Raw genomic sequence first — 17,436 nt, forward strand, 5'->3', positions numbered from 1 at the left:
TCTCTCTTCTTTAATTCAGAAAATCTATTTATCAGAATAACTAACAAACTAGTCAGCTAAAAAGCCAATTCAGTTAATCACAAATCAAGTATCTTAGGTTTATTAACTATTCTGCCTGAGCGTGTTACGTAAGGTTCATGTGGTCTAGAGGTGTTAGAAGAAGCAGTACGTAGTGGCGACTCTACATCTAGCGTAATTTGTAATCTTGGACTCTCTAGATCTCGTGGTTCTAGTTGTTCTGACATGTCATCTGGAAAGTCATAATTATTGTCAAATCTATTTGCTTTCTCAGAAGACTTTCTGATGTGCTTCCTGTTTCTTCTGTAGACTTGATTTCCACTTTTGATATTATAAGATCGTGGCTTAGAATGTTTCGAAACTACTGTTCCTGGTTTCCACTTAGAATTAAGTTGCATTCTGACTGCCGTTCCGTCTTGTAGTGGATTTCCTCTTGTCATAATAATGTTTCTGAGACTGTTTCTCAGTCAAAGTGTTTCTTCACCAACTTGAAGTCTTAGGGGTGAGTATTTCCTCGCTCGAAGGTAACAAATTTCTGGGTCGGCGTCCCATGAGTAATTGTGCAGGCGACAAATTAATATTAGTCAGTGGAGTAGTTCTGTAGTCTAAAAGCGACAGAAATTTTCATTCGCTTTTCTTCCACAGTTTCTCCACTGTCTGTAAAGCTCTTTCAGCCTCGCCATTTGAACTCTGAAAATGAGGACTCGACATTTCATGCTCTATTCCGTATGATTTACAGAAATTTAGGAATTCTCTCGAAGAGAACTATGACCCACTATCTGACCTTAGTCATTAGATGGCATGGCATGGCATGCGAATATGCTCTTCATAGCTTCGATGATATCTGATGTAGTTTCCTGTGACAGTTCTTTGACATCAATAAACTTTGATAAAAAGTCAACTAGAAGCACACACTTTTCCCCCTCAAAGTTAAACAGATCACATTCAACCATGCTGTATGGAAGGTCTGGTGTCTTGGTAGGTATTAGCGGTTCTGACACATTTTGATTCTGATGTTCAGCAAACCTGCTACAATCCCTGTCACTTCAATGTCTGCATTCATGCCTGGCCAAAACATGACTTCTCTGGCTCTCTGCTTACACGTCACTATTCCTAAGTGAGCATGTATTTACGTAATTTTGGTGGCATGACTATTCTCAGACCTTTGTATATAATTCCATCCGAAGTTGATAACTGGTCTCTTGAATCCCAATATGGCCTGACTACAATCGGAGTCTCGCTTCTTGTGTCTGGCCGGGGGGGGGGGGGGGAGGTTAGGTTGCCCCTTAGAGCGAGCAGTGAAAACAGCCCAGACATTAACATTGGACTATAAACGATCGAAAGACCAGTTAATTCTGCCACTCACTCGTATTGGCAGGGTTTAATCCACGAAAGTGGAGTGAGGCAGGAGACCTTTTTTTTATCACCAGTTTAGAGACCACAAATTTTAAATACTTGACCCTTCACTAGTCTCCAGGGTGGCAACTGATCAGTTCAGCATAGGCTATAGACCCCGACAGACACAATCCCTACACCAGACGAGCGTGCAGGGGGTTATGTCAATCAGAGCTTAGCATTTTCTCCAAACCTCACCAGCAGAACTCTGCACCAGGAGAGCGTGAGAGCCTGCTGGGAAAGTTGGCCAACCAGTCATAATTACTTCCCGGTGCATTGAAAGTTCTTTGCTTGTACAGTCTTGAATTTCAATGTATTTCGAATCACTCAGAGATCATATGCACTGAATTATCAGTAAATTCACATGTCTATTTGGTAGATGTGCACGAGAAAGTGTATCGGAGATAAACATTTCCTTGCCTTTTCTGTAACATACTTTTAGATCATACCACTGTAGTCTTATTAGCATCTTCTGTATTCTCATTGGTGCTGACAATAAAGGTTTCTTGAATATTTGCTCCAGAGGTTAACATTTTAACTGTTACTTCTTTACCAAATATGTAGCAGTGAAATTTGCTTGTACTATACACAATTGAGAGCATTTCCTTCTCTATTTGAGCATATCTTTATTCTGCATCCGTGAGAGCTCTTGATGCGTATGCAATTAATTATTATACGACCTTCCTGGAGTAATACTGCTCCCAGTCCATCTTTACTTGCATCACATTCTCTCTACGTTCTTGTTGACATCATAATATGCCAAAACTGGAGGGTTTGTACAAAGATGTTTCAACTCTTCGAAACTCTTGTATTGTTCATGACTCCATTGAAATTCTACTTCATCTTTTAGAAGCTTTCGTATTGGAGCATCTGCTTGTCTTAGAATAGGAATCAATTTTGAAGGTACTGAATTAAACATAGAAATCTTCTGATTCCATCTTTGTCTTGAGGAGCTGACATGTCAATAATTGCCTAAATCTTGCTTCAAATCTAGAGACTCCGAGACTCACAGCTTCACGCCATGAGGAGCGATCGAGAACCAGTGCTTTTCAGCCGTGAATGTCGATATCGCATTCCTTGAAGGAGCTCTTGAGAGTGTCTTTATAGCGCTTGTATTGACCTCCCTGGGAGCGCTTTCCTGCACACAAAAGTACAGAAGTCGTTTGGGAAGGCGATTATCTGGCATGCGGTCTACATGTCCCGCCTAGATAGGCCCTAAATGTGATTTTATGATATAAAATCAATCAAATTTTAAATACATATATATATATATATTTGAAATCCATGATGTATTTAGAAAGCAAAAGCTTTATGTTATTTTATTTAATGTAAAATAAATTTATTCATATATTACAAAAAAAAAAAGTTAAAAAGTTTATCTTTAATGTATACAGGTACTCTCTATGGTAAAAAAGTGCTAGTTAAAACACTTAAATCGCATGGAAAAACAAATAAACTTCCAATGAAACAGACGAAAAACCGATTTGGTTTCCAAACTTGTTTGTCTCCTGGACACCTTGACATGTTTTCTGTTTTTCACTTGACCCCCTGCTTAACTTGCATTGCATTTTTTTGCGAATTTATCAACTCCATTTTTTAAAAGCTAATTTCTAGCTGTAGTGAGTTGAAAAGTGAAAAAGTAATTTAAAGCTACATATCAATTACAGAGATCTATCTTTTTAATTGATAAAATTCAAATTTAAGCCAATAAAATAACAATAAATATTTATTACTGGAATCACCTAACACATTGGATTTTCTTTATTGAATATTTTTTGCAGGTCTACCCTCTGTTGCTACGGCTATTATGTTTCATATAGGAATTTTTTGTTCTGTGAAGTAGTCCTTCAATCATTATTAAAAATGTATTAATTTTCCTTAAGTATCATTGTAAAAGTTTTCGCAAAGAGCAGTGGTGTATTTCTTGATCTTTTACGAGTAGCTCAAATATTGGGTCCGAGGAACTGTTTTCACCAACAGGAGAAGGGGCAAAGGTGAGTAACTGGCACATAAACCAGTAAGCTTCTAGCAGGACTGACTCATTAGCCTTGATTAGCTACCCACCTAGCAGAAGGAAAACTGAATTCAAAACTCTTCTGCCTTGCAACTATACCCAAACATGGAAAAGGTTTCGTGGGTCAACCCTGAGGAAAAATAAGGAGCCGGCGACCCTTAGGCAGTTTGCATCACACAGCTCTACTCCCTGTCAGAGCCTGTGACACGGCTGATCCCAAAATGTATATATGTCGTTTGCAAAGAAATTTGATAACTCCACCGATGTGCCCTTGATGTTTAAAGAAATTGTTTATTAATATCAGATTTAGGCTTGTGTAAAACAGTTTTTAAACTACAACGGCTGATAAAATCAATGTTTTACCTATAGTTTTTTCCGTATTTTGCTATAAGTAAAGAGATATCTTAAGACACTCACAAACCATCATCTTCTCTATATGATGTCGAAGAGAGATTTTGTATTCTGAATTTTATCTTTGAATAAAAAGGCACTTAGGCAACTGCTTGTTTGACAAGGAAGGAATCTATCCCAATTTCAAATAGTCAAAGCTGTACAGTCTACATTTTATTTGTTAAACATAAGTTACATGTAGACAAAATTAAGCTATTTAAATAAGTATTGAAATTAAATACAACTTTTCATTTGAATAGCAGGATAAATATTCAAAGGATGAACTAAGGTACAATTCATATCTTAGTGTATGAAAGAATTACGTTAACGGGATGTAAAAATTAAAGTCACGACCTGCTTAGATGAAATCTATTACTGTAGACCCCCTCGGACGTCTCATAGACTCCCAATTTATTTTTTCACTTTCGTAGACCACTTTGGGAATCACTGTTCTATACTGCCACACTGGCCTCCAGAACATACCAGAGCCATACAAAATTGTGGTGAGAATCAATGCTTCATAAACATTGATTTTAGTTGCTAGGTGAAGAAACCTATTCCAAAATGTCTGAGGTGACCAAAAGCCCTGTTGGCCTTTGCGAGACAGTTGTCTATTTCTCTGTTTAGTGATGCATCGTTGGACACAATGCTGCCAAGTTAGGTAAAGTGGTCAACAACATTATGGAGATGACCACACTGATTTTAGAAGCTGTGTTAGTTCTGAGTGGGCACTTCTGAAGAATGACCTCAATTTTTTTAGGTTGATGGACAGACCAAACGAGACAGCAGTATCGGCAAAATCATTGACGGCAAGTTGAAGCTCCTATTTAGTGTGTGCAAGAAGGGCCCAATCATGCGCAGTAGCAGTCATGCATGTTCATTCGAGATTTAAACTCTGCTAAGTCATTTGTTTCCCTATTTTTGATTCTTTTTAATTTGCTTTAGTATTATTAATTTTGATATTGACTATTGTTATTGTACTTACTGATTTAAAACTTAGATATTTTCTGGTTTTACTGATTGATTATACATAACTATTCACAAGTTTCATTACTAGTTTGACCAATGCTACTATCAATAGATTCAGATTTTAAAATCAGCAGCTGTAAGATTTCTTGAGCTTAATTTACAGAAATTTAATCAAAGAACAATTTTGTTTGGGACAATTTTAAAATCTTGATATAGCCAATGATCTAACCATGCTAAAAAAAAAATAATTTAAAAGTAAATATTCATTGAAACAATTTTTATTACTATACCTTGTTTTTTGTTTGCTCATAGTATTTAAACACCTAGAAATAGTTGCATACATAACATTAACTAATTAATTTTCATCCAATTATATGCTTTTAATTTAAGCAAATCCCAACATCCTTAAAGGATTTCAAATAGGTCCATTGAGTTAAATCAATGTATTTTGAGAATAAAAACAAAATTGTTTTCAGGTCTCTTAATTCACATCAACATAATAATTAAAATGTTGTCTCAATCAATTTTGATCTCTTGAAGCCTGCTGTTGCACAAGTCTAGATTTTCTCTCTTCTTCCATAGTTTTCACTTTATTCCACATCTCTATATTCGATAATCCTTTACCATAGGTAAGAACCAGAACTCTAAAAGACAGAGCAAAATTTAGAAGTTATCAATTAGCCAGTGATTTTAAATTTATAATAAGCATTTTAAGCTATCAATTAAACTATATATTAAGGTATTGATAAGCAATGATTGTCTTGAAATTACACTAACCTTATTAATCCTAAAAATCTTTGAAAATCTTCAATAGTCATATTTTTGGGGTTATCTTGCCTTGTATTTACAAAATCATCTTGAATTATCTGGATGCAATTAAAAAAAAAAAAAAAAAAGACAATTTTGATATTCATCTTTAGTTTATATTATTATTGGTTCACACACATATCCAAAATTTACAATGAATCAGTTTTTTTAAATGTGATAATCTAAGACCCACCACTTGCATTTCCTCTGGTACTTGATATTCACATAGCCTACATGCTGTAATGTATGAACGCAGCTTATTTAAGTTATCAGGTGTCATCCGATGATCTAACTTTGAAAAATGACTTGGAATATCTGTTATAAGCTGGTCAGGAACTAATGGTACATGGATATCTTTCTGTAATGAATTATTATTTTTTCATTATTTCTCTAATACACATTTTCAATTAACAAGTTATTTTAGTTTTTCATTAAGTGTATGTTATAATAATGAAGTAAATGGTAAAAATAATAATTACAGGAAGAAGAGATTCTCCTTCAGACAATGTGAGAATGTTAATGTTAGTGTGGACAGGTATTGGATGCCACTGAAAATCATAATCTACTTTTTGCCAATTGATAACATCTGCAAGAGCTTTCACATTGGTTACACCTGTAAAAATAAAATTAACCTATAAAAATAAAATCAAGACAAAATTTGATCAAACTATAGCAAAACCTTGTTATACTAAACTTAATGCATTGACCGATTAATTAACTATAATTTTTATAGCTCAAACTCTATTGATTACGCTGTGGAGTGCTTTAAGCTTGACGTATACTAAATAAACACACTAAATCTATAAATAAAAATAATACTGTCTTAAAAACAAAACAACAAACAAACCTGTGTGATTAAGTTGTCCTTGTCGTAGTTCTGTCTCATCCAACACCAGATGTGTACCAGGAGTAAGCTGAAGCATGCCAGCAGTAATACGGTTGACTTGATAATTCTTTTGAGGGATCAACCGTAAGGAGTTCATATTTTCAATGGACATATCAAGAATGACAGACTGGAGAAAATGTACAAATAAAGATAATTGTATGTTAAAGATGAACGTAATAATCATAAACATTTTTTTTTCACATTTTAAAATTATGTTGTTTACCCACTTGTGGTGTTATTTGAGAAATAAGATGATGCAAGAATTTGGTGTATTTCTGAGTAACTGGGCAACCGCTTAGATTTATACACAGCTTTCCAAGAGGTAAAACATCAGCTCGTGCATACCTGAGCAAATAGGAGATTTCTTGAATTTATTTCTTCAAATGGTATATTCTACATTTTTGTTAAATCTTGTAAGAGAAAGGATTAAACAAATAGCAATAATTTTATTGACCCAAATAGATTTGTTTATCCAGTTATAGACATGAATTTGCAATTATTAAAAAAGAGATTACGTACACACTAGAGATGAGATGACACAGTAAATATTCAGCAGCCAGTCTGTCATTTAGTAAGGCATGCTGAAGTATTGAAAGCAACTCAAAGCGTATGCTAGCAGCATCTTCCATTAAACTTTTGACAGCTGTGTAAGAAACAATTTTTAGACATTTGAAAAGATATATAGACAATTTAGCTACACTGAATTATAGCTTATTTAATAAACACTATTTTGTTCATTGTCATATTATTATGAGGTGGGAGTATCCACTAAGTGTTAGTCCTTATTTTAATGATTCTAATTAAATAAATATCATTGATACCTGATGTGCATTTTAAACAGCTTTTATAAGCAAACAGCCCTTAAAAAAATAGTCATTATTATTTTTTATACCTGTTTTGTAAAGTTCTTCTGAAGGAACAGGCGGTAAATATGGATTATTATGGTGAAGTTTTCTTATCACAAGAGCATGCATTCGGGGAACTAATGATGGTGGTGGTTCATGTGCTTTCAATTCCTGCTGACACGCCACATCTTCAGCCCTGTAAGAGTTTACATATTAATCATGTTGAAAAAGTAAAATGATGACCTGCTAAATCACATTAAATCCTAAAAAAAAAATAATACATTAAACTAATGTGTTCTAATGTTTATTGATTTAACTGCTTCATCTTGTTTTATCTGAAACTGACATGCTCTGTGGTTGGAGCATCAACTCAGATTAGCAAGGCAATTTTTATTGTTAAATGTGAGAAAATCCAGTATCAGTTGAAAACACTAACACTATTATATTTTAAACTATTGTTATGAAAAACAACAATATTAAATTGCTCTACTCTCTTAGTAACGGGTTTATTAATGACACCTAGTGAGATGTAACAAATGATGTGATTTTAACTTGAGATCATCAACATTACATAATTGTAGTTTATAGGAATAATTTTTTTTACATTCTTATGAAGAAAAAGACTTCTGTAGTTATTGAGTTGACATAAGTAGTTTGTTTGTTTGTTTTATGTTTCAGATGTTCAAACCTCCTGTAGGATGGTGATGGGCAGGTTTTGAACCCAGGACCAGGTGACAGTTATTAGTGCATGCCACATGACCATGTAGTATAAATTCAAACAATACAAATTGTTATATGTCATGCATATGATCAGCACATTAAAAAAAACACTAATTTAATCAATTTTTTTAACACACATTGAGACATCTATCTTTTATAAAGTTATGAACTTCCAAATAGAGTCCTATCAGTTTAATGAATAATATGAGACTAGAAATATTAGCTTTCTTCTATAAAATTCTTTTAAAACGTGAAAAAGCTTACTCCATTTCATCATCAAATATAGATGCTAGCTGTGGATCAACAGAAAGAATTCCAACAAATTCTACAGCATCAGTAGTTCTTAGCTCTGGTTCGTTAGAATATACCTTAAAAAATATAATTAAAACCTCAAATTTAAGTAGTCAATGGTAAGTGTGAATATATATGTGAAAGGGGGGGGGGGGGGCAAGGCCAAATTAAACACAAAGAACTAGAGTATAAAAAAAGGGAAAGGATAGGGTTTTGTTTCTTAAGGCCATTCCCTCTTTAGCTATAAATGATATTTATAATTTAACACTACAAACATTTTAAAAATATAATAATGCTGGTACTCATCTGAAATTTATAACCATACTGGTAATTAATTATTGTTTTTATTCATTTTGAAGTAGTAATCTAGTAAAAATATTTTAAATACCAGAATTCCTAAATTGTTTCAGAAGAAACATACCCGAATAATGATTGGTAGGCCCTTTTCAGTAGACAACGGAAAATTCATGTCAAATCCAATTTTGGTGTTGCTATTGACTGAAAAACAAGAACAATACATTCAGTTTTTTTTAAAAATCTCCCTTTGTTTTAGTATAAGCAGTCATTTATTTGTTTGTTTTACTAAATCTCCCATTGTTTTTGTATAAGCAGTCATTTATTTGTTTGTTTTACTAAATCTCCCAATGTTTTAGTATAAGCAGTCATTTATTTGTTTGTTTTACTAAATCTCCCTTTGTTTTAGTATAAGCAGTCATTTATTTGTTTGTTTTACTAAATCTCCCATTGTTTTTATATAAGCAGTCATTTATTTGTTTGTTTTACTAAATCTACCATTGTTTTTGTATAAGCAGTCATTTATTTGTTTGTTTTACTAAATCTCCCAATGTTTTAGTATAAGCAGTCATTTATTTGTTTGTTTTATTAAATCTCCCAATGTTTTAGTATAAGCAGTCATTTATTTGTTTGTTTTACTAAATCTCCCAATGTTTTAGTATAAGCAGTCATTTATTTGTTTGTTTTACTAAATCTCCCAATGTTTTAGTATAAGCAGTCATTTATTTGTTTGTTTTATTAAATCTCCCAATGTTTTAGTATAAGCAGTCATTTATTTGTTTGTTTTACTAAATCTCCCAATGTTTTAGTATAAGCAGTCATTTATTTGTTTGTTTTACTAAATCTCCCATTGTTTTTGTATAAGCAGTCATTTATTTGTTTGTTTTACTAAATCTCCCATTGTTTTAGTATAAGCTGTCATTTATTTGTTTTACTAACTAATCTCACAAAAGCTTATTTATTTCAATAATTGAGAGAACCTCTTACATTTAGAGTTTAATTCTAACAGTATATTTAGTGGCTCACAAGCTATTGCTGTTGATCCATCCATATTTAAGGTACAGCTTTGATTTTTAATGCATTTATTTCCCCTTTTATCATCAACAAAATTTCATGGCTCAGATTTGGCTTACTGATTAATTTAAAGCTAAATTACCATGCATTATTATGAATTAAAACAAGACAATATTGACAAACCTTCCTTGTGCAATGCTGTCTGAACGGAACTACTAGCACTCGGACTACACATTTCCACATCTTTTGAATTGTCTTTTAATTCTTTAGCCGAATTTTGATCTGAACTAGACTCTGATGACTCATCATTGTCCATCTCTCTTTGTCTCTTATATTGTCCAGATGATGTGCTAGATGATGCCACCATATCTACATTACAACTGTCTGCGTTAAATTTTTAGTCAAGGATATAATGATAGATATTTTAACATAATATCACCCACACAAACATATATAATATACACACTTGCAAACATATATTTAATATAAATATATTTTTAAATACACAAGAACTATCTTTATAAATGTTAACAAACAAATTCTAGAATAACTTAATTAAAAATTTTTAAAAAGCAAAGCAGTTCATCTAACGACCTTCAAATCCTAGCTCTGGAGACCATTAATACCTTCAAGCCCAGTGCTATTTTTGCATACACTGATGGGTCGGCATCAATAGATTCTGGAAGAGCAGGCTATGGAGCCTACATCGACTTTCTTGGCTCTTACACAGTCAAAATCTTTGGACCATGTGGTAGTGTTTGCAGTTTTGATGTGGAGACCATGGCAGTCTGTGAAGCCTTAAAAGTCATTGACTCTCAACTCGGCGAGGGACATTTGAGGGCAACACATATTGTTGTGGTCACTGACTCAAAATCTGTACTACAGGTTTTGCAAAGCCCCGGACCATGGCCCCCCAATATCAACACTGTCATCATAGCTTCACACAACATTAAACAACGCTATGGCACCCCTGTAATAATGCAGTGGGTACCCAGTCACATAGGTGTGACTGGCAACACAATTGCAGACTCTTTGGCCCACCAGGGAGGGCAAATTCCACCCACTGATCAGGCTGTAAGCTTTCATCAAGCCCTGGCTATAATACAAAAAAAACAGAAATGGAACAGTGGTTTGAGTGCTGGGACAAGTCCCAAAAAGCCAGTGGAGTCTGGGAGCGCATGAGGCGCCCTGACGGCACTTCCCTGTGGTGGAGGCTGTCCAGGCCTGAGCAAGCTATTATAGCACAGTTGACTCATATTTCTCGCGGCTATGGCCAAATTCTTCCCCGCTGCGGGGAAGAAGAGGAAACCGTGCCTCATATTCTGTTTGACTGCCCCAGACTTGCTGATCTGGGAAACCCAAAATTCTCGACCTGTATGGCGACATTTATGCACTACGCAAGACAGCAGGGTTTCTGTCCAGGGCTTTTGCAAGAGAGGATTTGAGCCTCTCAAGCCCTCACTCTAATGGAGTTTGATGATGATGAATTTAAAATGTTATTAAAAGAATATAATAAGTAAAAGTATTTAAATAATGCTTCAAAAAAAAAAAAAAAAAAGGATATTGTCTTAACCCATTCTGACTCTCCAGGGATTGGGACACAATAGAATCCTAGTCTTTCAATGTGATTATTTTCTGCATAGTCAACAGTTTCATTTGGCTGTAAAATAACAAATAACATTACGATAGAATTTAATCAACTAGTTAAATATAGGATTTAAAAAAAAAATCCATCTGTTCCCAACATTAATTTATTTTCTTTGTTATCTCTATAATGTTTTTTTCTATGATAAAGAAAACTTAAATCTAAAATCATCCCAACTACACATTAACAGCTATAATCATTAAACTTGTATGAAATGTAGTTGGCTGACTGGTTGTGTGGTATGTGTTATAAATGTTCATTCAATGGCTTATTTTGAAGGTATACCGCCTTACATTACAACATAGAAGAGAATGATAGTCTCAGTAATTCACCTCTATTTCAAGACAAATTTTCTTTATAGATCTAAATACCTTTAGACCTTTGTTGTACAAATATAAATATATTCCTATAACAATATATCATATAAATATTGTGTTTGAAAGTATCTTTAATTGTTATTACTTACTGCAACATTAGGAACATCACGAAATGATCCACATTCAATGCGACTTTCATGAGTAGTAGTATTCGTCACCTTATATTGGCCAATGCAAAACTGGGGGTCAAATACGTCCTGAATCATACAGCGATATTTCACAAGAGTACCCGATTTCAGCTGATCAAGAGGTACAGAATTCAGAGAAGGGATCTATGAAGTACAAAAAAAAAAAAAAAAAAAAGTATTCAATTAAAATGCAATGAAATTATGACATTAAATAATACTACTAATAGCCCTAGGTGTGAGGCAAAAGTTTTACCTTTGTTAATGAAGTGTGACTCAATCTTTCATTAAAATAATCTTGCACTTTTTGGACAAAGTCCTCATGCTTACTATTTCCACATTCCTCTAAAAGAAGTACCAAATAAAAAATCTTTTGAAATCATTTAAATTATAATATATAATAATAATAAATATAAATTTGTTTCAAATACAATTCAATAAATCTGATGTAATAATATATACGAGCAGATACCAATGCGGCACTACAATTGAATTGTTGATATGTAAGTTTATTTTGCACTTTTTTAAACCTTCAAAAAAAAAATGGCCCACATTCAACATTGCAATGCTCCCCCATCCCCATTTTTTTTCTGGTCCTCAAATTCTATAAGACACTTTTTTTTTGTCCTTTTCATTCTTAAATTGAAGAAACACAACCCCCTAACTAATATAGTGTAACGAGTAATGTGTATGCACAAACACTTCTTAGGTCCATCAATTGTAACCTAATGCTTGCCTGCATCATAATGCCCCCCCCCCCTTTTAAAATCAAACACCACTCTCACAACACTTTTTAGCCCTTCTATCTTCTAATGGAATGGCTGACCCTACACAGACACTAACAAACAGCGTTGTATTTGACATCTTGGATCATCTGCCCCTGTCAGTTAACTAAAATAAGCAGTTAACTCAATAATTAATCGATGTGGTGACATTTTCAGAATCTTAAATATGTAGGTCTTGTTCAACTGATCATTAACTGATGCATGATCATGGGGTTATACCATATGCATATATAGCCCTAGCACAAGCTGGAAGCACCTTCATTCATGTGTATGAGATACAAAATTTAACTGCTCTACTCTAAAAATCCACAAATTCAAATTTTTCACTGAGATTCGAACCCAAGACCCCTCGATTCGGTAGCTATCACGCTTCTTTGCTTAATCAGAGTCTAAACTAAACTCTATATCTAGATTTATCTTTCTGCTTTCTTAGACTTTCTAGGATAATCTACTTCTACCAAGGGCGTAGCCAGGGGTGGGGGGTGTCGGAATTTAGTGACTGATTTTTTGCTTTGATTTTGTTTATTTTAGGTGAGATTTTAATACTAAACTATCACTTGCCCTAGCACAGCAAAGGGGGTTTTGAGTTTAAAACCCCCTACCAGGGGCTTTTGAGTTTAACCCTCCCCCTCTCAGGGGTTTTCGCAGTTAAATTCCCCTCTTCTATAACACAAAACAAAAAAAAAAATGCAAACGACAATCCCCCAAATTTCACAAGCACAGTTAAGGAAGATTTTGATTTTAAACCGCCTCCAAAATTTACGATAAACCCCCTCTTCAATATAAAAAAAAGAAAATTACACACTCAAAATTCTATGAGCGTAGCCAAAGGAGTTTTGAGTTAACCCCCACCCCCTCTTCAGTAGGGTTTGAAGCTAAAAAAATACCTCTTCAATACCCAGTAAAAAACCCCCGCAAATTACGAACTCAAAATTTTATGAGCATAGCTAAATGGGTTATGACTCAGTTTTGAGTTTAAACTTCCCTTCAGCAGTGTTTAAAGGTAAAAAAATACCTCTTCAATATAAAAAAAAAGAAAATTACAAACTCTATCTATGAAATATCTATGAGCGTAGCCAGCAGGGTTTCAAGCTAAAAAATACATCTTCAATGTAAGAAAAAAACAAATTACGCACTCAAAATGCTATGAGCGTTGCCAAAAGGAATTTGAGTTTAAACACCCCTTCAGAGTGGTTTGATGCTAAAAAATTCTTCAATATAAAAAAAGCAAATTACACACTAAAATTATTTCAGCGTAACCAAGACAATTGAGGGTTTTGAGTTTAAATCCCTCTCCTACAGATGGCTTTTTTAAAAACCCCCTACAGAGCGTTTTGAGGTGGACAACCTCTATCTTCAATATTATTCTAAAGCAAACTACAGTTACTAAATTCTATGACCGTAGCTAAATGGGGTTTTGAATTTAAAAAAAAAACATAACTCCAGAGATTTTTTTATTATAAAATCCCCAACAGATGATTTTGACGATAAAACTTCACTTTTCGATATAAAATCTAAAGCAAACTACAGTCACTTAATTCCAAGAGCGTATTCAAGAGAGGTTACACATTTCTAGCAGTGGCGGGGCTTATTTAATAAAGTGCAGTGAATAGCCCTCTGCCGAAATTGAAAAACACTAAATGTGGCTAAACAAAGATGGCTAAGACAGATTTTAGGAGTCAGTTATAGAGATCGGGTGTAAATCAAGAAAATCCTATGCCGAGCTGCAGTCGACCCTTTAGTAAGATTGTTACAGAGCGTCACATGTGGTTTGCGGGACATGTTCTCCGACAAAATGAATTAGGCATAAGAAGAGTTGCGATGACATCCTAGTATAATTTGGCGCCACACATTCATGGGGGTCCTCAGAGCAGGTGGGAAGAGACATTACCAGTGACAGATTTTTGTGGAAACAGCTTGAGGGCGAATGCGCTGAACGGCGCGGGAGGGTCTAAGTCAGTAAGAATAGCACATTAGGCTTTTGAAATAAAACTTTTTAATAGCAGGAAAATGCAAATACCCCAGAATATGCATTTTGTTGGCTTTCAATATCAGAAATAGTGCTTGGCGGCGGGGCGATAGCAAGGAGTCTACATTTCCCCACTAACTCCAGGAAGAACATATTCTAGGGCACAATAAGTGTCTTCTTAAAGAATGATGGGTCAGAATATAATAAAAATTATATACACACACTCACATACATACATATAAATATTTTTTTTCGTGTGTGTGTGTGTGTGTGGGGGGGATTTTTAAAAAAAATCCTGGCTACGCCCATGACTTCTACTATTGACTTTTTTATTGCTTTTCTAGGACTAACAAGATTCAGATAGAAGTCTAGTCTAGATTTCTAGCATTTAAAAAAATGTATCTAGAAACCTAGATTGAATCTAATAATAACTAATAATCTATTATTTATCAACTATTACTATATATACTTATATAGTATTAGTAATAATATTAGATAATTAGAGATCTAGATTAGACTCGAGAACTCTAGATCTAGTAATCTAGTTAATTCAGATCTAGTAGTAGAACGCCACGGTACTGACTGCACTCAGTCATAGTCATTCATTGATTGTGACTCTCATGATTATGATGATCATGAATGATACTCATCTGTTTAAATTGTACAGAACAGTAGTTGAGGGTGAGTAGTACTAGAATCTTAGATCTAGAAAATCTAGATTATTCTAGATCTAGAGTAAAGGATGGTTGTCGGCCACCCGGGTTTCGTCTCGCATATCGGACACCTCGATGTATTAAATTAAATCTTCTTTATTTGAATGTTTACTATCAAACTTCCGCATAAATATTGCGCATGGACTATTTTGTCACACTTCCGACACGTACAGCTCCCTTTTATATTGAGAGAAAGTAATTTTATCTGGGGTCAAAGTAGACTACTGTAAAACTTAGCTTTTTTCTCCCAAGGGGAAGAACGAGATAGGGTCTGGAGCTAAGACGATTTTTAAGCCCCTAGATGCATTACCCAATTAAAACCCAGATATAATGCTTCTAAATAGGCACTAGAAACAGATAAATTGTACAACCCAGACTCTCCTTTCCCACTTAACATGTAAATAGGGGGTGGCCAACAAGTTTTACCTTTCTGAATAAGAAAACATATCGGCATATGACGCTAGTCATCAAAGGGAAATAACTTGACACAGTACTTATGGGGAAATAAACAAATTGAAATTGTTATTGTTTTTTTTTTAAACATTTACAAGAATAATTTTGTTGTTTGTTAAAATAATATAGTAGAAAATGTATATTTAAGTTATGTATGTGTTCTTGTGTGTGTTTGTTACATGTTTCACAAAAAAAAATTCGTAACATATTTATAAAAAAAAAAGTTAATGTGGTGTATGCAAAACGTATAACCATTTATTTTAAACCATTTAATATGCAACAAATATGTACAAATGTTATAGCACTTAGGTGCACATATATATAGAATAATAAATTGGCATCAATGGGCAGCTGAAAAAAAAAGTCACAATAGCAATATCATTGTAGACCTGGAGCCTACAATTATTGATCGACCAGGTGCGCTAAATGGCCATTGTGTGAAACATCAACATTCTAAGAGATTGTCAAAATCAAAAGAGAGTATACTACATGAAGTCTCTCTCCCCCCCCCCCCCCTTTTTCCACGTCTCTTAAGCATACCATTACACGCTCTAAAAAAAAAAAAAAAAAAAGCAGGTGAGAGAGAGAGCAGGAGACTAGCAATTATCTGACTGGTACCATAAAGGCTAAGGTGAGACAGGCACGCACTGCGCTAGTGGAGCTGTGCTACGGGGAAAAAAAAGTGCCCCGTAGGTAGACTAGAGAGAATACTCCTCCTCTTCTCCCCCCCAACAGAGGCGATTTTTTCCCTAGCGCGACCAGCTAGGCTAGGCCCTTAGTAGTGGCCCTGGTGTGACGTCAGTTACAAGCCGAGAATGAAAGCATGGAGCGTGGGAAAAGTGATAATATGGCTTGTGTCGTTGCGCTAATGTACAGAATAATAAAATTAAGGATGAAATGTCTTAATAATAACATATTTAATATACAGAAGACATCTACTTCCTTTGAAGTGTCCGATAAATCTCCAAACCGGCCAACAACTTTTACACTTTTACAGAGACAAAACTTTTACGCATCAGAAAACCCAACCTACCCCTCTTCACATCAGATCTAATTTTAACTATGCGTAGTGATACATTACAAAATAGCTATTTTTATAGACAAAAGGATGACGAATTCATTGATACCATCAGTTTATTCATAGGTTAGACCATTATGGAGTTATGAATTTTGAAACTTAAAAATGACCGGAGAATGGCTTAGCGTGTCCGACAACCATCCTTTACTCTATATAATTACTATATATTATTATATAGAGTCTATTAAGTCTATACTAATATAGCATTATTATTAATTATAGATCATTAGTCTATCATACCGTTTTCATAGTCTATGATTAGATCTAGATCTAGTAATACTAATAGATCTAGTCTAGATCTAGTAATCTACATCTAGATTCTAGATCTAGAAATTGTAATAGTTTAATAGTTATAAGTATAAGATCTAGTTACAGTTACAATAGAGTATGATTAGAATATTAGTAGAAGTGTTTTGTTTACCATATATTTTTTGAATGATAGCATATGGCTGAGTAGTCCAATCTTCTATACTTGGCATTTTTAGATGTAGATCTAGAATCTAGAACTAATTACAATAATTACATCTAAAATAATCTAAGTAAGTAACTTTAAGTAAAAAAAGTGTAAGTAAGCACTTCCCACTTGTGTTGGTGAAATATTTATCTGATCTAAAAATAATCTTAATAGCGGGAACTGAGAAAAATGTT

The 17,436-nt window shown here is 34.1% G+C and overlaps 1 protein-coding gene across 1 annotated transcript; it reads right to left on the reverse strand.

Annotated features, from left to right (window-relative positions):
• Positions 1 to 5,048: 5,048 nt before the first annotated feature.
• LOC106070516 (mini-chromosome maintenance complex-binding protein-like) lies at positions 5,049 to 17,390 on the reverse strand. The gene is made up of 15 exons (XM_056032483.1): positions 17,210 to 17,390; positions 12,047 to 12,135; positions 11,755 to 11,937; positions 11,208 to 11,303; positions 9,827 to 10,031; positions 8,757 to 8,833; positions 8,309 to 8,412; positions 7,372 to 7,520; positions 6,999 to 7,122; positions 6,707 to 6,824; positions 6,441 to 6,606; positions 6,073 to 6,206; positions 5,787 to 5,951; positions 5,564 to 5,652; positions 5,049 to 5,430 (listed from the first exon to the last, which is right to left on the reverse strand). Exons 1-15 carry the CDS (start codon positions 17,265 to 17,267, stop codon positions 5,307 to 5,309), a joined length of 1,881 nt encoding a protein of 626 aa, XP_055888458.1. The 5' UTR covers positions 17,268 to 17,390; the 3' UTR covers positions 5,049 to 5,306.
• Positions 17,391 to 17,436: the final 46 nt, after the last annotated feature.

Source organism: Biomphalaria glabrata, chromosome 1 (assembly GCF_947242115.1).
Source record: "Biomphalaria glabrata chromosome 1, xgBioGlab47.1, whole genome shotgun sequence".
In the NCBI taxonomy this organism is placed as follows: domain Eukaryota; kingdom Metazoa; phylum Mollusca; class Gastropoda; family Planorbidae; genus Biomphalaria; species Biomphalaria glabrata.

Excerpts from the sequence above, each read along its gene's own strand:
- LOC106070516 (XM_056032483.1), bottom strand. The coding sequence starts at position 17,267 with ATGCCAAGTATAGAAGATTGGACTACTCAGCCATATGCTATCATTCAA. Across the intron at positions 10,032-11,207 it reads AGTCAGAATGGGTTAAGACA|GCAGACAGTTGTAATGTAGA; the intron begins ATATCCTTTTTT and ends TAAAAATTTAAC. Across the intron at positions 6,207-6,440 it reads AGGACAACTTAATCACACAG|GTGTAACCAATGTGAAAGCT; the intron begins GTTTGTTTGTTG and ends TTATTTTTACAG.